Source organism: Leptonotus elevatus, chromosome 20 (assembly GCF_054856555.1).
Source record: "Leptonotus elevatus isolate MCC_2025b chromosome 20, RoL_Lele_1.0, whole genome shotgun sequence".
Taxonomy (NCBI): Eukaryota; Metazoa; Chordata; class Actinopteri; order Syngnathiformes; family Syngnathidae; genus Leptonotus; species Leptonotus elevatus.
The window spans coordinates 12,841,054-12,864,260 of NC_141258.1; the positions used below are offsets into that span (position 1 = coordinate 12,841,054).

Consider the following 23,207-nt stretch of genomic DNA (forward strand, 5'->3'; position numbering starts at 1 on the left):
GATCACCATGTTGTTTAAGATTTAGTGAGGCTTGTAGTCTTACTTTTTATACGAATTAAAATGTACCATGCCAATCATCCACTTTTTATTCTTATAATTAAATTAATTTAAGTACAGATTATAAAGCCACCTATAAATGTTTTTATGATATTAATAAATAGAATATGAAGCAACCTAATTGGTAAATAGTCAATATAATAGTCCGACACACATTTGGGTAATTTCCAAATCTGCCAGTGGTTGCTAGGAGAAGTGACGTCATTGACGAACCCGCTTTCGTGACGAAAAAAAACCCGAGTCTCACGATTAGGGGAAGCTGGACGAGCGCTGGTTAAGGTTTAAATCCATCCCAATCCTCTCGTTTTTTGTTTAAAATGAATTTTCAAACGTAGAGAACATTAACTACGTGTTCTACGCTATCGATTGATACCAAAATTATACGTCTTCAGCTCTCGGACAAGGAGAAAAGGGATGGTGAATTTTGGATTGTACAGAAGAAACCGATTCCGTGGAGAGAAGAATTGAGAGTGGGTTGTCAACCACTTAAGGAAGGTGTTAAAATAAAGAAAAGGTGGACACTTGAGTGTATTTAAAGAAGGTAACGTTTAATTCTGTCATCGACAAAATGGAACTTCGAGTGGGAAGCCGATACAGACTAGGCAGAAAAATCGGAAGTGGATCGTTCGGTGACATCTATTTAGGTAAGTCAAATATACTTCAATGTTTGTGTTTTCAACTTGGTTGTTAGTGTTCATTATTGTCGTGGTACCCCCTTTAACGACGTGTCACTGGTTCAAGAGCCATCGTCACTATCCCTAGTCTAAACCTTTGTTTTAAGATCAGCTACGATTAGCTAGCATCAGATCTAGTTTTCATCTCTAACTCAAATAATCCAACGGAAATGTTATTGTTGTTAGAAAACAGCGTTTGAGTCGAATTATCGAGTGACTGTTGGAATTTAAGAGCACATTTGGGAATCTTAGCTGGTCGGCTTGTTTAACTGGAATATATTACGTAAAACGAATGTTGCAATGAAGCCTACTTCTGGGCTGTGCTTGAAGAAGACCCACCCAGAAGTTCCTGTTGTTTACCCGTTGCTACAAGCTTCTCGTTTTCATTCGAGTCAGTCGAGAAACAGTTGGCCGCAGTTACACAATACAAATACAACCCCCATAAGCCATCGGCACAGCGAAGGCCACAGTCTCATCTTTCTCGCTGTGCTGCTCAGTTCGTTGACTCGAATTTCCAAGCGCGCATATTCACATTATAACGTCATTTTCTAGTAACACGATCCTTGTGTGTGTGTGTGTGCGCTTTAATCGTATTATACACTTAATTTCAGTGATCTGTCAACTGTCACCATTTCGTCTTTCAGTGGACTTGGAGGTCTTTGTTCAATGCGTGCATGTCATCTCATTCAAGTCTTTCTAATCATTCTTTATCCCTGAATGATTAGCAACGTAAAAGCAACTGTATGTTAATCAGAATTGATCAATTCGTCATTGAGCCTCGACTTGGGTGGGAAATGACATGGCAGCCAACAGGAGTTTAACATGACAATAAAGATTGCAGGCTTTTGCGTTGATTACTCATCATGCAAGCTTCAAAAGGGCTGCACTGCCTGTGTTCATGGGTAGGGCACTGACTGTTGCAAGTTTGAATATTATAATATGGTATTTGAATTGTTTTGACACATTTTCTAATTGGACAAAGTCTGTTTATTTAATAGTTGTTTTTTTTATGGGGGGAAATCATTCTGTGGTGTCATAAGAAAAACACATGGGGCGTTAATCCTTAGATGTCTTTAGCTTTTTGGCAAATTTTTCCGAGAACATTTTTGTCAAGGTTCAAATTGTATAAAGTGTGGTAGTCCATTTGACTGGACAAACTGAGTCGATACCATTACAATCAGATCTATAAACTCACCATATTTACTATTGAGTCGTGACTTTTAGTATAGGGCGTTCGTTGAAAACGTAATCAAAAATCAGATGGTCATCTGTTCCCACACATTGATTATGCTTTGGCAAGCTGCCCGCGTGTACAGTATTTTTTTTTAACAGACTTGTGCAGCAGTGAGAGAGGGCAGTTTTTTCAAATTATTCACGTTGAAACTTTTATTATAAAAGGAGGCAAGTTTAAATACATACATAGCTTGCTATGTGATTATCCAGTATTTCTTATTGAACTGGTATTTATCTATTTATATATGTAGTCTGCTTGTGCATAATTGTAAAAGATTATCATTCCGTAATTATAACGATGCAAATGCAGATGTTGTAAAATACTTTGTATTCACAATGTATGTCTGTATATATATTTTTTATTTTTAGGCACTGATATTTCTGTGGGTGAAGAGGTTGCCATTAAGTTGGAATGTGTGAAGACCAAGCACCCCCAACTCCACATCGAAAGCAAGATCTACAAAATGATGCAAGGAGGAGGTAAAGTAGTGGAATCTTCCTAAATTCACCTTTCGGCATTTTTTGTTTTGTGGAGCCTCTCCTCAGATGTTTGATGAAAAATTCAATTTCAGGCTTATATTCATCCCCAAAGATGACTCAAGATGGTGCCAGAACCCTGTTTAATAGGAAAGTTGTCAAGGAAATGATGCATTTTGAATGATAGTAGGGCTGAAACAAGTCCTCCAGTAATTCGAGTTCCTCAGTTAAAAACAATTCTTGAGGCATTTTTGCTGCCTCAAATACCCGCTTATTTACATGTAGATGTAGTAAAGCCAACCACAGCAACAATTGTTTATGCAATGCATGACAGTACAAGCCGCCAGCGCGGTGAGAAGGCCAACTTCAGTACAAACCTTGCCTTACCAATTGTATGGAGATCAATGCCTCAAAATGATTTTATTTTGAGTTCCTGGCAACTTGTCGCGGCTTAGTTGATGCCCCTTTGTTTGCCCTAAGAAACTGTTAGTACTGATGTCAACAACACAACTTCATTCTGTAATCAAGTTCAATCACCAATTAAGGGTACCAAAAAATAGCAGGCAAAAATCATATGCAAAGTGTGCAAGGCAATGATGAATACGGCAACACTACGAAGTGAAACTGCAGCGGCTCGCATAGTACAATGAGAGCCAAGCTAATAGCTAGCAGCGACAACAGCTCATACCTGCGCCTCCAAAACGGCCGACCGTCACAGAAGCGTTCAAGTTGTTTTTTCCCCAAACACCGACATTCCTCACATGCATTTATGCAAATTGTAGAGAAATAGTGGCGCAAAAAATACAAAATGTACAGGGTTTTTATTTGTTTTTACAAGTGACCTGTAGCGGTTGTGAAATGATCAGGCCAAACGGCGAACAAACACCTTAATGCCAATTTGCAAATGTTACCTGACCATGCCAGAACACAACACGCAAACGTGCGTAGCTTAGACAAAGTCTGTGTTGCATTCAAGGCCCGTTCAGACAATCGGAAACTATATAACCCGCAATGCACTCACAAGAGTTGTTAACTTGTTACAATATTGACCTTTATTTTAAAAAGGTGCTTTTTACTTTGCTGCCATCCGCAGTTTGTTTTAACTTTGTGTTTACATGCTCCCCTCTACGCTCTCTCCTTTTCTTTTTTTTACCCTGACTTTATACCAGCCAAGTTCTTTGCACTTTAAGACATTCAATGTTTTGAATACACTACATGAAAACAGAACTCTTTTTATTTATTTATTTACTATTTATTTATTTATTTTTACAGAACTGTTATTTTGCTGCTTTATAATTAATATTTTTCTTTACAAAAGGTATTTATTATTATTAGTGTTTATTTTCACAAACTAATAAACCTTAATAGCATTACTAGCCTAGTATTTATTCAATACTACTCTAATTTAAATTATTTAATTAAAAGCAATCGGGATAACATCGAAATGGTGATTTTATAAAAAAAAACTATATATATATATATATATTTTTTTTTTTTTTGCAAAGTCGCCCACCCCTAACTTTCTAGGCTCAGAATCAAGACACTTTTGCACAACTTTGTGCAGCCGCACGGCCAAGAGTGGACGACAGGAGTTGCACAGAATTTTAAATGTTTTAGACAATGATGTCCTTTTATTGTGCTTGTAGTGGGTATTCCAACCATAAAATGGTGTGGAGCAGAAGGGGACTACAACGTAATGGTGATGGAGCTGCTGGGACCCAGCCTAGAGGATCTCTTCAACTTTTGCTCCCGCAAGTTTAGCCTCAAGACAGTCCTCCTCCTTGCTGATCAGATGGTGAGAGGACTTCCCTTGTACCATTTTCTCTCTTGTGTCTGTTGTCATGGCCTTATTCAATATTAGCATACACAGTCGTCTTTTTTTCCCATTAGTATCTCAACCATGAAGGATAAGAGATAACTTTGCAAAATATCCCAAAGCGGTCAGTAGAGTAGTATAGTTTAGTGTATATTTTTGATTGACCTTATAATGTTTACACTGATATCATTAAATAACATATTGTATCAGTGGAAATTGACATGACAAAGGCCAGTTTATTCTGGTTAGTCCAACATTCAGAGCAAATATATAGTGTTCCCGCCTTTATCGTTCCCTAAAATACCCACAATAGATGAAATCCACGTTTTATTTTTACATTTATGATATGTTTTAAGGCTGTGAAACCCCTTAACACATATGACAAATGTATGTTTCCATATTCGTTTACCATTTAACCACTGAATCCCAAATTCATTCGAATGGGTTACTAGTACTTTTGCCACAAAACTAAAATTGTTACGGCATTGATACACTGCCGAGATGAGCTTTACTGACTAATTACTTAACAGTTTAATATAATGACCATTAGCCGGCAAACATTGTCGTGCACATGCAAACACTTTCGGGTGTTGGGTCGCAAAGTGCACATGTCACACGACGCTGTGCACTCCCCACAAATGTACATACGTCACCCACGTTGCCATTCAATCATTCCTGTGACGCTAGTACACACAGCAATATGCTATGATTCATTCCCACTCAAATAAAAAAAATTGTGATGTAGGATTCATTTTTTACGGCATCTCATTTCGATTCTCTACTGATTTGAGGACAGCCCTTTATATTTATATTTATATATATTTATATTTATATTTATATTTATATATATATATATATATATATATATATATATATATATATATATATATATATATATATATATATATATATATATATATATTAACACGCATTTAAAAAATAATCAATAAATGAATTGCAACTCGAAGAAACATTGTCATTTGTACTTGACAAAGCCCAATATCAAAGCCAACTGATGATTCATAGGTTACGATTCGATTCGATACAGATTAATCCCGATACGAATCTATGAATTGATTGTTGCGATTTTTTTCTAACTCGAATTTAGAAAATACTAATCAGTAAACTTGTACAGATTTGTAGGAAAATGTATTTATTTATCTGAAAATTCAGGCTTGTAACTAAGCCACTGCATTTAACAAACAGGTTGCATTCTGTTTCGTGTTTAAACAGCACTGAAATAAAATATTAAGGCTTAATGTTCCCTTAATATAACATTCTTCCATGTGTGAATCCTAACCCTAAGAAAGACGCTTTGATGAATGTTCCCATAAAAAAAATTGATGTTTAAAAATCGATTCGGCCGCATATCGAATCGATTCGAGAATTGCGCGTTGTGATATCGCAATATATTGCCGAATCGATTTTTTTCTAACACTCCTAGTACCAACCATCATAGAGATGCTCTTTTTGTTCTGTTTTTTTCATAGCACTTTGCCCAGGTAATCACATGCTGCTTTTTTCCCAGTTGTGTCAAAACTATTATTGGCATCATTGTGTCTTAAATCATCTCCGGTAAATATATCTTCACCCATGCTGGGGGCAAACCATATTACTAGAAAATCTACATTAACAGCCGCTTAAATGGCAAGTCCTGCACATATTCTTTGCATGACAGATACGGTGTGCACACTTACTTTTACATAGGTGTGACTCCCTAATTCAGTGCATTCTTCTGTGGATCATGTTCAAACAAGTCTTGTGGAAAATTGCCTTGGTAGTTATTGCATAATGAATCCGACTTAATAGGAAGAAACTTCTACTTTAACTGAATTGATGGATTGTCTGTAGTAGCAAAGGAGACAAATTGACAGTAGTTTGCCTATATATTTTTTCTCTTTGCCCTGCGCTGACAAATTTTATTTTTAACACAATGTTAATATAATGTCCTCCTTTCTCCACTACAGATCAGTCGCATTGAGTATATTCACTCCAAGAACTTCATCCACAGAGATGTGAAGCCTGACAACTTTCTGATGGGGCTCGGCAAAAAGGGCAACTTGGTCTACATTATCGACTTTGGCCTGGCTAAAAAATATCGCGACGCCCGCACTCACCAGCACATCCCCTACCGCGAGAACAAGAACTTGACTGGAACTGCAAGATATGCCTCCATCAACACCCATCTGGGGATTGGTACATACTCACGCAGATAGAATAGGCTTGTTTTCATGTGAACATGCTTGAACTTGTCTGAAAGGGATTTGGAAGGTGAACACCCATTTGTTTTGTTTTCTCTTTTCATCTTCTACAGAGCAGTCAAGGCGTGACGACCTGGAGTCCTTGGGCTACGTCCTTATGTATTTTAACTTGGGCTCCCTGCCTTGGCAAGGCCTCAAGGCTGCCACCAAGAGGCAAAAGTATGAACGCATTAGTGAGAAGAAAATGTCCACTCCCATTGAGATTCTATGCAAGGGATACCCATGTGAGTCAATTTCTTGTACCCATGTCATGGTTGCCCTGTTTGTTTGTTTTTTAAGTGAAGCAATGAGGTCTCCGCTGATAGAATGTATTGGCTCTGTTACAGCTGAATTTGCGACCTACCTGAATTTTTGCCGTTCCCTCCGCTTTGATGACAAGCCCGACTACTCATACCTACGACAGCTTTTCCGGAACCTTTTTCACAGACAGGGATTCTCTTATGACTATGTGTTTGACTGGAATATGCTCAAGTTTGTGAGTATTGCTTCAGCCACTTTATTGCAATAGTTTGTGGATAAAAAAGATAATTTGCTTCCTTTAAACTGTGCGGCCAACCTGCCAATGCAATATTTCATTTGTGCCAAAGATAGCAAATGTCGCATGGATTATAATGCGTAGCTTTTGTTTTAGTTTAAGATTCAATAACAGATTTGCTTGGTGACAGTTTTCTCAATATACAAATGTTTTATATTAACAAAGTATTATTACTAATTGTAAAAAAACCAAAGTGTAATAGTATTAATTATGGTCTGTTCATGGCCTCGTTTTATTGGTGTGATTGTTCTGACGTTTGTTGTTTTGAACAGGGTGCCAACCGTGCAGCAGAGGAGGCAGAGAGAGAACGCCGCGACCGGGAGGACAGGCTGAGACATGGCAGGACCCCGGCGACTAGAGCAGTACCTGCTGCATCGGGACGACCTCGGGGAGCCCAAGATGGAGCCCCAGGTTTGTAAATGATCACTTGGTAACTTTAGTGTCGTTCACACTAGCCAGTGAAGTCTTTTTAGAGGGGAAGTCAACCCCCCCAAAAATCTTTACAATAATGTTTCATATGCGCCATTGTGCCCTCACTAGTCTAAACGTGGCATTTGTGGAATATGAATTAAATCATTCACTCCCAGCCAGTTTCACTGAAGCAACCCCCTTCGCTCCCGGCTGTTTTATTGGATGGATTTTGACTGATTTTGTAAGGCCCACAGACTATTGTGTTCTATTGCTATAAAAGCATGGAACCTACCAAAATAAAGATTAGAGTCTCTTCTTTCATCAGGAAAAAAGTATATTTGTGTCTGTTTCCGTTTTGCAGCAATTAGCATTAGAATATAGCTAAGTTTCATCAACATTCACAGTCCTGGTGAAAACATTATCAAAAAAAGCTTGTTGCAACATGGCCCTGGCTGATCTCTTATACTCTGCTGTCACCTGCTGGATGTTTTATATGTGTGTGTGTGTGTGTGTGTGTATATATATATATATATATATATATATATATATATATACACACACACACACACACACACACCATTGCTTCAAGCTTCATCAAAGCCTTCTGTATGCTCTAGCATAAAAAAAACATAAAACTTGTATAAATATGTTTTTGGGAGTGAAGCACAAAGTATTAAAAAAAAACATATGTACTCGTTTTTGGGCTTGAATGAGTTAACCCACCCATTTTTATCCATCTCAGGGGGCGGCCATTTTGACACTTGCTGTCAGCTGAGAATGATACCATAGTTGCTTAGGTAATGACCAAAAACAGCTCACCTGTTTTCTGAGCTGTGATTGGTCATTACTTGAGCCCTCAGCAACTGTGATGTTATTTTCAGTTGTCAAGTGGCAAAATGGCTGCCCCCTGAGATGGATAAAAACGGGTGGATTTGTCATTTTACTGCTTAATTCATATTCCACAAACACGATATTTATCAGTGTTTAGACTGAGGCTGCATTGAACTTGTTTATCGTTACTTGAAAATTGTTGAAGTCCCTCCCCTGCAATCTCCAGCTTCCCCACGCCAAGCATCTGGCATGGAGCGTGAGCGAAAAGTCAGCATGCGACTGCACCGCGGTGCCCCTGTCAACGTCTCCTCCTCAGATCTCACTGGACGGCAAGACAACTCCCGCATGTCCACCTCACAGGTACAAGACGCTTTGAGTTTATTTCCGCTCATTGTGATTAGAAGTAGGAATCCCATGTAAATGCTGACCCTCCATAGACAAAGGAAGAAAGTTATTTTCCGTCTTTATTTGAGTACTAACCATAAAGCGAACAAGGGTGCCTGCTCGCTGTGAATCGTGGCACGGGTCGCTGCTGTGTTGCTGCTGATCGCCTTGAATCAATACTGAGGGGAAATTTCTGGGGAAAAAATCTCAAAATGCATGTCATGCAAGTCAATTAATTACATGTCTCTGAATTCTGTCTGCTGCTGTAGTAGTAATCAATTGCTATGTTAGCAAACATGGTAGGCCCCTAAACCGAGTTCCCTCCACCTTCTTGTGCAGCACATTGACCTTGTATTGAAGAACTGCTCTTTTAGTCTGTTTAACCAGTAGTGCGCTCACTACATGACAAGGTTTCTGACTTGACGTATTGGGCCTTGTCTCTGCCTTCCCCCAACCTCAGAATAGCATTCCCTACGAACATCACGCCAAGTAGACGCTCGCCACATACTTGTGTGACCGTGGCAACACTGGGTGAGTTGCACACCCCTGTAAGCACCAGGAATGCATTGATCCAACTTCCAGTTCTACACTGTTATGCCTTAGATTTACACGCCTGTTTCCAGATGTATTTTTTTTTTCACTTGAACCCAAATCGCTGCTATTCCTTTGAGTAGTAGTAATCAAATATATAAAGCAAGGGAATTTTATTTTATCAAGCTGCCATTGTCAATCAGTCAGTAAATGGGTACCTCATAGTATTGATGGACAAATTAAGCTTCATGAAGCACTTGTAGTAATTTTTGACTCCTCGAGATGGCACTCTTGGTTTAAGTTAAAGATGCAGTAGAAATGTAATCAATTTCTATTGCACGAGCCTTTAAACCAAGAGCACCATCTAGAGGAGTCAAAAAATACTCCAAGTGCTTCATGAAGCTTCATTTTCCCATCACTACCTCATAGGCCTGAGGGATCCGAAGTTGAAGGTTGCAGTCCTGAGAACTGGTCTGGATAATGCATTACAGTGTGCACCATAGTCCGAGAATGTAACTCCCCCCCTCATTGTCTACTCAGACCTGGAAAAACAACAACCCTTTTGAGCAGCTTTGTCTTTGTGGCTTGTTGCTTGCACCATTGGTTTGACGCCACATACATCAATGGCACGCATACAACTCACTGGCCCAAAATGGACTCTTTACACCTTTATCCACCCTCTACCCCCCTCACCCCAATGTGGCTTGGTGCAGTTGTGGGTTTCTGATGTTGTATTTACCTGCCAAAATCTGCGTCCCTGCATCTTCCTCTGATTTTCACTCCATAACACTTGCATGAGATTAAAAGCTACTTGTTTTGCATCTGAGCTTCAAGCTTCCTCATGGTTCTGGCTGAAAGCACGCCATCCAGTTGTTCAGACACGGAGTGCTCTGTGTTTTCAAGGGAAGGGGATTTCAAATGTTTCAGTGCTCGCGATGCCTTCACCAAAATGACAACGTAAACGGCACTTGACACACTATGTGTTGAGTAATGACTGGATGGCTGCAAACATTCCTACTGGCTGTGAACTAATTTTCCATGATGGTAACATTTTACTTGTATTATGTGAAAATGTTTTGACTTTGTATTTTTGTACAGGGAGTCCTCAAGTTATGGCGGAGTTCCGTTCCTACGCTGGCGATGTAACCGAATTTCTATTTAAGTTGGATTTCCCCGTTAAAGTCGACATTTACATCAAAATACTTTGTACAGTAATTTAAAAAAAACATATTTGCGCGACCCGGAAGACGCCAGAACCAATATTTCGTGTTTCCGCACGGACATTTATTGCTGGCGGACGGCAGAGTAAGCTAATTCAAGCTTAAACACGGAAATGTGATGCGCATGACGAGCCAACCGGCTGACGGACGTCCGTTGCTGGAGGTAACAACAACGCAACTTTAAAATGGCGTGATTACTGTGGGAAATTAACGAAAAAGAAGGTGCTACGGACGATTCACGGGTGCCATTAAGTCAAAACGACGTAGCTCGAGGACTCTCTGTAGTTAAATTGATGCACCGTAGTGGAAAACATTGACACGAATCCTCTGACACTGATGTAACCACAAATAAGCTTTACACAGTAGTAAAGTCATACTCTCATAATTAATAGTAAATGTTTGTAAAAAAAAATATATAATAATCAGGGTTGCACGTAAGTGGTGATCATGCGCATTAAAAATATGAAGCTTTTCGGACCAAGAATTTTGCTTTTTTTTGTGTCGCCTGAGTAAAAAGCGAGAGGAACATGTGCGTTTGTTTTACATCCTGACGCTCCCTTTCCACACGCAGACACAAAATGGTTTCCCCGTCACCCCGCCCCCATGAGCTGCACTGTAGAATACAGCAAGTGCTCTTATAAGAGACAACAAATTACCTAATGACAAGACAGTATTTCTCCAAGGTGGACTGGCGACATTGGGTTTTAATGTTGTATGTCTACAGGCTAGCACCTTTCTACACACATTCCTATTTTTTGAGCTGGTAAAATATATCTACTTTTTAAAGCTTGCGATGGATGGAATATGTCCCACCGCACCAAGCCGTCGTCGTGGTGCTTTTCTATTGAGAGGCACTAGCCACCAGCTATCTTTCGAGACACTTTTCATTGAAAGTAATTTCAGTAATTTATTAAACACGATGGCACATGTTATTCACAATAGATGACAGACATTTGAGCACAATCTTCTTGGGCCCGGTTGTTCAAAACTCGGTTATATCTTTAACCACTGGTTAAGTAGATTTAACCGACGGTGAACTTAACGGCCACACCTAAGGACCACCGCTAACTTTTTAACAGTGTGGTTAACTCTGCGTTTGTGGCTTAATGCTGCCTTCATGATGCCCGTTGAGCGCAAGAAAAAAAAGTCTGTTGAGGTTTTGACTTTGACATTGGTGATTATTCTGATAAAGAGTTACGCACACGCTACCACTTAGCAGTAATACAATGCCAAGTCTCATGCTGAGTCAAAAGAGAAAGAATAACAATTTGTTTTTTAAGACTAGTTCTAAAAATGGACAGGTTTGCCCAACATTTAGTGGGAGGTGATTCCAAAGAGAGGTTACCTGTGATGTTTCTTGTTTGCTTTCACGTCAATAATTAAACTGACAACAACACTGTGAATAGCGGCTAAATATTTAATTTTAATTTATAAATTATTTTTTTAATCAATTTTAATTTAAAACAATTACAAATATTAGTAATAGTTACAAATATTAGGTGAAAAATACACACATTATTAGATGTATGTAAAGACAAATAATTCAAAACTATTCTATCAAAATATAACACCAAAATACAAATTAGTCAAAAATACAAATATGTTAGACAAAAAAAACGGACAAAAATATAACAAACAAAATCTGACAAATATGCAATATTATATGCTACAAAAATATTGGCAAAAATAATCCACAAAATATTTACTGAAAATACACAAGTATAATTTTTTTTAAATAACAAATAAAAACAAATTATTTCACAAAAACTCCTAAATTGCTTCAACCATTGATTGAATAACGTTTTCTTCATCAGCAGAAAAGTTCACGCTTATTTTTTTGCACCGAGTGCCAGGAGTCGTTTAGATAGTATCCATTTCTTTCGCCGATCCGGAAGTAAACAAAAAGAAGAATTGTGGGATATATCGGTGCTAACCAGTGACGTAAACAGCGTGGTTAACTTTGACAGTGCCGTTAACAAACAGCGTGACTAACCGTGTTTTGAACAACGCATAATTAACGGCCGGTTAGTTAACGGCCGGTTAGTTAACGGCGGGTTAAGAATTTAACCGCCTTTTAAGGGGTTAAACAGTGGTTAAAATAACCGAGAATTGAACAACTGGGCCCAGATAGTTGTACTAGTGCTTCACACTTCAACATATTATTGGAGCCTGAGTTACGCAATACTGAGAATTTAAATATCAACACTGAGCTGTTGTAAATTGTGGCATTCCAAATATGGCATCCACTTCAATAAACGCCTTCAATTATGTGCACTTGAAAACAAACTAGAGCTGTCAAACGTTTTTTTTTAATCAGATTAATCACTCTTGGAATTTTGATTAATCACAATTAGTTGCTTAATTAAAAAAGCTTATTTATCTATATTTTTTGCCCACCAAATTTAAAGAGCACCTGTTATGTGGTATTTTTTTTTGCAATTAATGTTATGAGGACATCTTCCACACAAAAAAAATATCCACTGCACACGCTCATCCTCTTTTTCGTAATCAATTAATTATTTGTATAATTTTAAAATGAAAAAAAGTATGACATGAACAAATATTCTGAGCGTCATACGCAAACATTTATTAAATACTTCACTTTAATGCATGTAGTTATGTTTATTGCTCAAACAACCTGTGCTAACTTTAGCATAACCATCTGCTGTCAACTAAAGGATCATCTGCGGTCAAAATTAATAGTGTGCTAATCTGCGCTAACACATGATTAATGCGATAATTTAAACACCTGTGGCGGCCATTATTCGAGTAAATTAAGTATTTACAACACAGCTGACGCATAGACATCAGCTGGCGGAACTATAATAATTGAACAAACAAATAACTCAATTGTGATAAAATGATGTTTATAGATGGATGTGTTTTACAAAATGAATACAAGCAAAGCTGTTGAACGTCCATTCGTATCGTGAGGTCACGTAAACTTAGGGATTCGTCTCATTCTGAAAATCAAACACGCAATGAAGGGAAATGGAAAATAGATATTTTTTTCAATTTTGTGGCAATGCATCATGGGATGTATTTCATTTTTTGGTGAATATTGTTGCTCACTATTTTTCATGTTGGTATACTTTGAGGACACTATAGTGAATCGGGTGTGTTTTTTGAACAATACAGCCGTCCTTCATTTGTCATACTGACGCTCCTTCCTCTCTCTTGTTTCCTGTAGATGATGTCATGCACACTGCATGGTGGCCTCCATCCTCTTGGTCCTCGATGAGCCAGTCTCACGCAGCCTTGCAGTTCAGTCCGCGCCAACTGAGACGCAGAGACATTAATAGTACTCTTGCCACTCTGAATTACTACTGCAACAGCTACCATAGGAAGCCACTTCAACCAACTAACTGGAAGTGCTTCCTTAATGACTGCTTGCAGTACTGTCACATTATGTTGTTAGCTCTTTACCCTTGGCCAGCCCCCCCCCCCCTTTTTTTTGTCGTCGTCTCGGTCTGAGTGTTGGACTTCAGGACTGTTTTCTGTCCACTTTTGCAGGAGATATCTGGACAAGCTGCACTGCCCCATCCCCAATCAGGTCTCACGTTTTTTTTCTAAGCATGTCTAAAGACAATGATTGTGTACAGGGCCAACATGGCATCTTTTGAGTGCTTTCATGTCAATTGAGTCTACAGACTCAATTGATGGCCCAATGTCTTCTTTTAATCATGCTCATCAATAAATTTTCTCTTTTTTTGTGTAGTATCAAGATAAAGTGTGTGTATAAATAAATACACACGCACACACATCCATTGAATGTACCAAACATGTTTTGGTATTTCAGACGCAGGAGGTTTATGTATCCTTAACGTTTAAATCCATATTTCTTGTCCACAGTGCAGTGTTCAGTGGGCCCTGTTCCCTTTCTTAGTGTGGTACCAAACAACTGCACTTTATGAAAGGCGGCAAGAGCTTCATTTGACACTTTTGACCAGATTTCTATTCACTGTGTACAGATCAAACATTTTGCGCCGTCTTATTTGTATTGTTTTGAAGCTGTGAAATATTTGCAATGTAGATGTGTAAATATCTTTTGTCTTTGATTTCCTTCCTTCCTAGTTAGGGATGAGTCTGAGCATTGTTTTGATGCTTCGGTTTAGGAAGCTTGCTGCAGCAAAGTTAGGCAGCCAGAAATGTGTGTAGCGTCTACTTGTTGGTGTGTGTCACCCCTACCCCGGACCCTTTACCTTTTTTGTCACAGAGCAGTGCTGGTCGCAGGCGCTGTACTGAATGTGGCCAACTTTCCTACACTTGGCTGTCAGGCAGGAATACTGTTGTCAGTATGGCCTTCATGTTGCAATCCTCTAAAATGTTCACTATTTGAAATGACACTTTGTAAGGGGTAATGTTTTTTGCAGGCTATAATAGCAGTTTGTGTGTTTTTTTCCCCCCCTCCCCGTTTTGGCTTAAATTGTGTTGAGGATGTCTGGCTGCGCGTAGCCATGTCTGTTGAAATAATGCCCTGCCATTCTTTCTGCTGTCTGCCCTGTAGTTTTTGATTTAAGACACTTCTTTGGTCAGCCAGTTGAAGAAAAATAAGTAACCGGGCCAGCAACATTTGTTCTCACATTTATATTTGCCACTGTATTTGTGTACCTAAATTGTAAATAAATTACCTCCTTGTATCTTTTTGTGCCTTGACTGCCTGCAATGGTCATTTTGAATGAATACAAGTTAAGCAGCAAAGTACAGCCGTTTTTATCCATCTCGGGGCAGCCATTTTGCCACTTGTTGTCGACAGAAGATGACATCAATGTTGCTCAGGTAACAACGAATCACAGCTCAGCTTCAGAAAACGGCTGAGCTGTGATTAGTAGTTGCCTGAGCAACATTGATGTTATCTTCAGTTGACAGCAAGTGGCAAAATGGCGCCCCCAGAGATGGATTAAAAACAGCTGGATTTTGCTTCATAACTCTTTTTCCACAAATGTAATATTAATCAGAATGTCATTTTTAGACTAGTGAGGTCACATAACATATTGTCATAAATGTATAAGCAATCTTAAACTTGCACTTTAACACAACAGATCAGTTGGACAAAAACGTAACTCAAACTCGACGCATCAAGACACACACCTAAATCATTTATTTTTCAATACAATATAGTGCAAGAAACATATATTGTCACATTGCTTTAGCCAACATAGTCACTTGTGCTATGTTACTTGAATTCACAATAGTGTTTTTATAAGAAAGCAGACATCACAATATCTATTGACCCCGACAACACGTCATTACTCCAATTGTGCAACATAACAAATGAAACGGACACTAATCAAGTTTACTTCACTGCTGAAATGATCAAGGCAAATTCATTAAGCAGCATTAAGTATTATAAAAAAAAAACTTGATGAAGGGCAAAAATGAAATGTTGCAGCATAGGCAATATAGCTTTGCTTGGGGAATGTTGTTGACTTGAATGTTAATTGCATTGATGGTGTTAAACAACAAAAGTATTTGTGATTTAAAAGTAAAATAAAATGGATGTAAAGATGGATCTCGGGCCTTCCAGTCCAAGAAAATCATCCGTTTTAAGGCCATGAGTGGTCCTCTGCAGTGCAGTTATACACAATTGCAAAACTACTTTCTTTAAGGAAAATGCCCTTGGTAGAAAGCTCATGAAATGCTCATGAGGTGGCGTGGGCAGAGTATAAGCAAAATAATTGAGAGAAATGAATTGAAGTGTTTAAATTTAACAAATACAGTACAGTATTGAGGTTATAACGCCATTTACTGCCCTACTGTAGCTTTGCATGTCAACAAATTGCATGACAATGCTTGGTGCATTTCTGTATATCCTCTTGATACTGATCCAGTGTCTTTCATAACAACTTTATAATGATGCTTCAGTATTCTCCTCTCCACCATTCGTCTGCGCATCGTCTCCCCCTGCATGCAAATCGGCAGACTTGCCATTATATTTCCCCCTTTCTTCCACTTCCCGCTTTTCATCTTGGCCCTCCATCTCATTGCGGAGGCTCTCCTTCTCCGCAGCCGTCACAGCCATTTCCAGCTTAGCCTCGGGATCTTCCTGTTTCCTTGTGATGCACAGGAAGTTACCCAGGGCGATCACAATGGCTGACAATGTGACCTCGCAGCCAGCCAACAAGAAAACATACATGTACTTATGGGTGGCGTCCAAAAGGCGACCTGGAGGAGAGGACATTAGCCAACATCATTTTTTCATGCCTGTTCTTAAGCGTAGTAGTCAGAGGTGGCAAATACAGGTTCAGAAAGTAAAAACCCTGCCACAGTTTGGCTTTAGCCATTGATGCTAGCTAGCTAGTTACATAGCAGGTAAACGAGCACCATGAGAGCTAGCTAGGGAACTAGCTAGCAAGCACCTGGGGCTAAAGCCAAACTGTGGCAGTGTTTTTAATTTCTGGACCTGGATTTGCCACCTCTGCATCTCCACAATATTACACAGACACATTCCGACCGAATGTGCTTACCTGCTCCAGGAGGGCCCACTAATACCGCTATTGCTTCCATCAGCAGCACAAGGCCAATAGCACTGGGAAACTTTTCTGTTCCCACAATAGCCATAAGGACCTCGAACTGCAGTGCTCCCACCATGCCATATGACATGCCAAAGAAAATACAAAAGCCCACCAGACCTCCATAGTTGTTTGCCTGAATTCCAAGACAATAAAGAGGTGTTCAAAATTGACTGTTGTCTGTTAAATGCGGATCTAAAGCCTTCATCCTTTACCTGTGATCCAATGAGATCGGTGACTCCGTTGAAGAGTATCGCAAAACTGAAGAGGTAGACACACCTTGGCCGCATCCACTTCGTACCTGCAATGATTCCACACAGAGGACGAGCAAACATATCTACGAATCCCAGAATTGTGAGCAGCAGCGCTGAGGTAGTGTCCTCGTAGCCGAGTCCTTTAGCATAGTTGACCACGAACACGGGTGGGACAAACAAGCCCAGCACCATAATCGAGGCCGCAACGGTATAGATGAGGAATCCTCTGTCTTTGAACACACTGAAGTCAAGCAGTTTTTTCTTTGGCTGGAGCTTCTTCTCCTCTGCAGCTCTCAGACGACCATCCTCAAATTCTAGATGTTTCTTTGGTGGCAAGAGAGGCCTCATTAGGGCACCACAGGCACAGCAGTTGAGCAGCATTCCCCCCAGTATGAGAAACCCACCCCTCCAGCCATATTGGTACTGAAGAATTTGTCCCAGGGGAGAGAGACAGCACAGGGCCACAGGGCTGCCTGCAGCTGCCAGGCCGTTGGCCAAAGGTCGCTTCTCACTGAAGTAGCGATTTAGCATTATCAAGGATGGCTGGAAGTTCAATGCCAGGCCCAGACCTGACGAGACAAGAGGGCAGCGTTACAGAAACAAAATGACAGCGTTACATAAAACTTATTATTTAATACGTTTTTGAATATTTGTTGGGAATGAGAATCAAAATCACTGCTATTCCCATCACAACCTAACTAACACACAGATGGAAAGTAAATACTGAATACTGTACGTTTAGAGTTTACACAAGCTAGCTAAGTTAGCACATTACATGTTACATGACTGCCTTACGTGACTGCCTTTGTCAATATAAACTCATATTTCCCAACAAGAACAAGTAAGCTAGGTATTTTATTTTCTTTCCTGCAGCAGGTAGCTTACTATAGTATAATGTTAAGAGGTTTAGTTGGACCTCAGACTTGACTATTGTTCCGTCTGCCATCTGTCTGCCATTAATCTGTTCAAGACAGATTTAGCATGTAAGTATTGTTGGGGATAAGAATCAAAATCACTGCTACTCCTATCAAAACCCAACACGCTGATATAAAGTGAATACTAAAGAGTGAGTTAAAGCTTACACAAGCTAGCTAAGTCAGCACATTATATGTTACATTTGCTGGAGTGACTGCCTTTCTCGACATAAACTCATGTTTCACAACAAGAACAAATAAGCTAGGTATTTCATTTTCTTTTCTGAAGCAGGTACAGTATATTTAATGTTAAGAGATGTAGTTGGACCTCAAGAGTTGACTATTTAACAAATTGTCGGTTAGACTTAATGTAATTTTTAAGCCACAGCTGCCCCTGGTAATTACCCAAATCCATTTTAGATTTCTGTATGTACAAATTATTTTATTGAAATTATACATTTTATGTACTTTTACATGGGCCAAAGCTCCATCTGTATCTTTTATTCCTCTAACCAATTTTAAAGGTTTCAGGTAGTTGCAATTTAGGAAATTCTCCACTAGGTTGTGCAGTTACACTTGTTAGTTAGAACGCTTGAAAATCCAAAAATGTCCTGTACAATTGTGGTCATATTAGTAGTTTTAGTTTAGAAATTGTTCTAATTTGTTAACTAGTTTGAGTAGTCAGTTAACTACCGGTAGATAATAATGAGAAAAAAAATTATGGATGCATAACACTGCACAACAATAAACTTTTTCTTTTTTATTAATGCATATTTGTGTTTAGCAACAGTTGATTAACTATTTCATAGCTAATGTTTCACCCAGCTTTGCCTTGACACAAAGTGGTGTACCTAAAGGAGAGGCTAGTGGTTGTCTGCTCTAACTCTACCTGTAATTACACCAATGCAAAGGTAGATGTGCATGATGCTGGTTGCAAATGAAGCCAGAATCATTCCCATTGAAGCGAAGAGTCCTCCGACCATCATCACCGGTCGACAGCCAAACCTGTTCACCAAAACACTGCACAGAGGACCTAGTACGGGTACACACAGTGAGAACACATCAGTTTATCTCACTATTCAATGCAACGCCATGTCACAAGTGCCTACCTGTGCCATAGAGCATGGCAAGCAAAATGGATGATATCCATGCGGTGTCACTGTAGCCAACACCAAACTCCCTTATTAGCTCCTTGAAGAAGACGCTGACAGCCTTAGGGAACGCATAGGAGAATCCAGTAATGACGAAGCAGCCGACCAACACCGCCCAGCCCCAGCCGCCATCGGGTGCCTTCACCCCAGTTGGTCCATCGTCCACCACTGCACCCCCCATGCTGTTCTCGGGTTGATGTGTTTATAGTCAGAAGCTGCAAAAAAACAAAAATTTTAATTAATAACAACGTTAATAATTTAAATTTTCTTTGTCGCAGTTGAGTGTAACTTATTTACAGGGGATCTATTTAAGTCGTTGTGTATACTTGGAGGCTAGAGGCAATGGCGGAATGTTGGTAGAGAACACTAAATGATTGCTAATATGGGAACACGGCGTCTTCTGTGGGTGATTAACTGTTGTCAGCTTATCAAGCCTACTGAGGCGTCCTCCTTAGCCACTGGGTTCTCATACTGACTCTAATATCTACACAGCCTTAGTCATGCAGTTTTTAAAAAATCAATTTCCTATTTGTGTTTCTTAATAGCTATTAGTGTAATATTTGTATTCATTACTATTTTTATAGGGTGTTCCAAAAGTTACCATCCATTCATTTTGGGTTCCATTCAACCAGACGAGAGACCATCTGCATTTGCTAGCTTTGTGTTTTTTGTAAGTATACCATTCCATTGCACATGGCTAACCAATTGACTTTGTTGTCGTCACACTGTTCCCCAATGTAGTACAAATGACGCTATCCAGACAAGTTTCTCGAAACAGGATCTGTTCTTGACAACACAGCGGAAGGCCTGCTACTAATACAATACCAATGATGAAAACGCTAAGTTCCTAGAGCAGGCGATCACGCAAAGCTAAGGAAGGCTCCATTGGAACTCAGCATCAACAAAAGCTGCATTCAGCGGATGCTTTGAAGAATAATAACACTTTAACCATACCAACATCTGCTTGTTGAAGATCATAAGATTCCATGTGAAGCCTTTGAACAACATGAAGCCAACTATGCGGAGGATCGGCCGAACCGAGGTTGATGCTGAGTTCCAGTATAAACCTCTGGACAGACTCTAGAAGTTTGGTGTTTTCATCGTGTTTAGCAAACGTTAACTTCATTGGCTCAGTCCCGTCTGAACATTTTCAACAATAGTGTCTCCACAAATGGAATGGCATTGCATGATTGTTATTTTTTTAATTTGGCTTTTATTTTGGAAAATAGCTCTTCATGTGTGGCTGTAGTAAACATTTTCTGATATTTTTGTTTCGTGAAAAAGGGGTATCTATGGGACAATTTCAAATTCCTTCCAGTTCTATAAAACGTATTAGTATAGTATCATATCAGCAACAACAAAAAAAAGGACATTTTAACTTGTTGGGCTTAAAATGTACTTTCCAATTAGGACCATCGACTGTTCAAATGCAGCGTCAGTTTTGAAATCTGTTTGACCCCTAAATTGCACAACAGGCAATGATACCTGGCTATCACTGTATCTTTGTTTAGAAGCCGTTATGAAATGTGTTGGACCGTGTGTTGATATCTGATAAGTCTACATGGAATGTGTTTTATTGTATTCCTGACCGTGAGCAAGACACACAAAAATAAACCATGACAATGTTGAATTTGTTGCGTTTTTCAGAGAATTCCCTTTATGAATGTGAAGCTCTTTACAAAGTTAGCTCCCGTGTTTATTTTAAAATAACATGGAAGTCAACATTATGTACTTGCCTGTTGGGTATTTTATCAGATTAATTATGTACAATACACTGACTCATAGTACAGTCAATTTTGACAACTTTTCCTATAAGGTTAAGCTTTACAATGACCCATTCAGTCTTTTTGTCCGCCTTGTGAAATGCCTTACACTGGATATTTCACCACTGTATTGAGAAATTTATTTGAGCAATTTTTTGATAGTGAGACCAACTAAAACTTAAAAAGCTGCACGCTCATTTGGGCGAATCTGCTAGTGGGAGTTTTTCCAAAGAAGGCCTATAGCACAAGTGCTGGAATTTGTCTCAAAATGGCTGTTTGAAAACCAAAATGACTGACTTTCTCCTATTCAATTTTGACCCTGAAACATTTCGACACTGATTTGTGCTCGGGCCCTAACAAGTTTTCGATAACCATATAATGTGGCTACCATGCAATAAGTTCTTCAACTGAAAGGAGATTCAGCAGTTTTTCCTTTCTTTATTATTCAGTATTGTGAGACCCTATATTGCTCCCTTCTTATCAAATTGACCCCTGTGTGACTCCACCATTCTGACCAGAGCCAAAGAAATATCAGCACCATTACTAATTTAAGACTCTCTGCAATCCACTGGACACACACATGCACGCACGCACGTGGAGCAGCTATCAAATGGAACATTTCTCATCCCTAACAGTCAGATGAAAGGACTCCAGATGCCAACATGCTTTGTGTGTACAAAGTGTGAGAGACAGTTGCAGGGTAAAAACTTTCTACGCGTCTATGCATACATGTCTATTGTCTACCTACATAACTACATGTATATCGATATATTTGTCCTTTTTTAACACATGAATGTCCCGGGGCCACATCACTTTACGTAGCTCACAAGTGTGTCTACTTTATATTTCTTTCTACCACCAAATATTTTCTTAACACAATAGCTGTATACTCAAATGTATATGTGCGACAGTTTTCCTCGACTTATGATTCCAAATTCAATTTGTTTCTAGCAGTTACACGTTTAGGTGATTATTCTTTTATGAAATTATCTTTTTATTAGGAAGGTGTAGCAGAATATTTCCTTTTACATTACATTAATGATCATTTCAAGCTGTCCAAGGCCAATTCTAGAGTGACACGACTCAATCAGAAATTTGTTTTTCTCTGTCAACTCAACCATTGACCATCTAGCAAACCATGCATCATCAATATATCACAGTCAGTGTAGAGTGTTAAGAGGTCCAGAGAGTGCTAATTTTGCCTCTCGGCTACACTTGCCCTGTCAATAGCAACCCACGCGACGCCACTGCTACAGGTCATAAAACACCGCGATCAGTTGTTTTACATTTCATGTATAAAAAAAAGAATAATATACATATATGTAATGGATAATGGATGGATATTTAATTAGGCGACGTTGACAAATTTCAAGTGGTAGTATAATATCTATTCTGGGATGCTCCAGCTGCCTCGTTTTACGTGTCTAGAGGAGTGTGACGTCACGTGGATGCTGCTTGGGTAAACCCGGCTGGCGTACGTGAGGACCGCGGCGTCTCTCTTCAACTGATGTTTTCAATTTTAAATCCTTGATTAGCGCAAATAGGATAGAATTGCTGTAGAATTCTTCACAGTTATTCACACTTAACCACGATTTCATTTTTTACATTTGAATTGATGTTTTTACGTAATGACTTCGTTTCCCACTAATTTAATGTAATTTTGACCATATACAGTGCGCAACGAGAATGAACATTGACAAATATAGGTTATTCTAAACACATTTATCCCCCATGTCTAATTTTACAACCCCGTTTTTAAAAAATACGTCAATCTCTGTACCTGTTGCTTTTGCCACAAATCATTTCACTGTTGACGTCGGGTGTTGAAATGAAGGACGCATATTAAAAAGTCAAACAGAAGAGGGGGGGGAAACAATCGCACACGGTACCTGGAGAGATGCTGTCTACCGGAGAGCCGCTCAATGCAGACCATGTGAACGTGCTGTCGTCACTGGTTTTATAAACGGCGGTGCGCTGATGGGACACCCCACTGGGACTTGTGTCACAGTTACATCACTCGAAAAGATCCCCGCATTTTTACGTTGATTTAACCGTAAAATAAATCAAGATCGCCATTTATTTTACAAATCATATTTCCTTTTCATGTTTTTAATGCTTCGTTGCTCACTTCTAACGAGCCATGACAAAATAGTACAGAAAGGATGGATGTTTATTGTGTTTAT

At 39.2% G+C, this 23,207-nt stretch overlaps 2 protein-coding genes across 5 annotated transcripts; one reads left to right on the forward strand and one right to left on the reverse strand.

Annotated features, from left to right (window-relative positions):
* Nucleotides 1-275: 275 nt before the first annotated feature.
* csnk1db (casein kinase 1, delta b) lies at nt 276-15,070 on the forward strand. Of its 2 annotated transcripts, XM_086064272.1 has the most exons (10): nt 276-701; nt 2,334-2,444; nt 4,088-4,236; nt 6,225-6,453; nt 6,572-6,742; nt 6,845-6,993; nt 7,326-7,464; nt 8,522-8,655; nt 9,140-9,210; nt 13,621-15,070. In XM_086064272.1, the coding sequence occupies exons 1-9, from the start codon at nt 626-628 to the stop codon at nt 9,170-9,172; spliced, it is 1,191 nt and encodes a 396-aa protein (XP_085920398.1). In that variant the 5' UTR covers nt 276-625; the 3' UTR covers nt 9,173-9,210; nt 13,621-15,070. The 2 variants fall into 2 exon arrangements, with proteins under 2 accessions (XP_085920398.1, XP_085920397.1); XM_086064271.1 differs by lacking the exon at nt 9,140-9,210.
* A 438-nt stretch (nt 15,071-15,508) lies between these two features.
* Nucleotides 15,509-23,001, reverse strand: LOC147157120 (monocarboxylate transporter 4-like). Of its 3 annotated transcripts, none has more exons than XM_086065088.1 (6): nt 22,914-23,001; nt 19,220-19,476; nt 19,000-19,143; nt 17,158-17,765; nt 16,898-17,078; nt 15,509-16,595 (listed from the first exon to the last, which is right to left on the reverse strand). In XM_086065088.1, the coding sequence occupies exons 2-6, from the start codon at nt 19,440-19,442 to the stop codon at nt 16,279-16,281; spliced, it is 1,473 nt and encodes a 490-aa protein (XP_085921214.1). In that variant the 5' UTR covers nt 19,443-19,476; nt 22,914-23,001; the 3' UTR covers nt 15,509-16,278. The 3 variants fall into 3 exon arrangements, with proteins under 3 accessions (XP_085921214.1, XP_085921215.1, XP_085921216.1); XM_086065089.1 differs by having other exon boundaries at nt 22,805-22,927; XM_086065090.1 differs by lacking the exon at nt 22,914-23,001 and adding an exon at nt 19,559-19,697.
* Nucleotides 23,002-23,207: the final 206 nt, after the last annotated feature.

Bases quoted from the DNA above. Each gene is read 5' to 3' on its own strand.
- LOC147157120 (XM_086065088.1), bottom strand. From the start codon at position 19,442: ATGGGGGGTGCAGTGGTGGACGATGGACCAACTGGGGTGAAGGCACCC. The intron at 19,144-19,219 runs GTAGGCACTTGT...TACCCGTACTAG, and splicing joins TGCCATGCTCTATGGCACAG to GTCCTCTGTGCAGTGTTTTG. The intron at 17,079-17,157 runs GTAAAGGATGAA...CTTGGAATTCAG, and splicing joins CCGATCTCATTGGATCACAG to GCAAACAACTATGGAGGTCT.
- csnk1db (XM_086064271.1), top strand. From the start codon at position 626: ATGGAACTTCGAGTGGGAAGCCGATACAGACTAGGCAGAAAAATCGGA. The intron at 4,237-6,224 runs GTGAGAGGACTT...TCTCCACTACAG, and splicing joins TCCTCCTTGCTGATCAGATG to ATCAGTCGCATTGAGTATAT. The intron at 8,656-13,620 runs GTACAAGACGCT...TGTTTCCTGTAG, and splicing joins CCCGCATGTCCACCTCACAG to ATGATGTCATGCACACTGCA.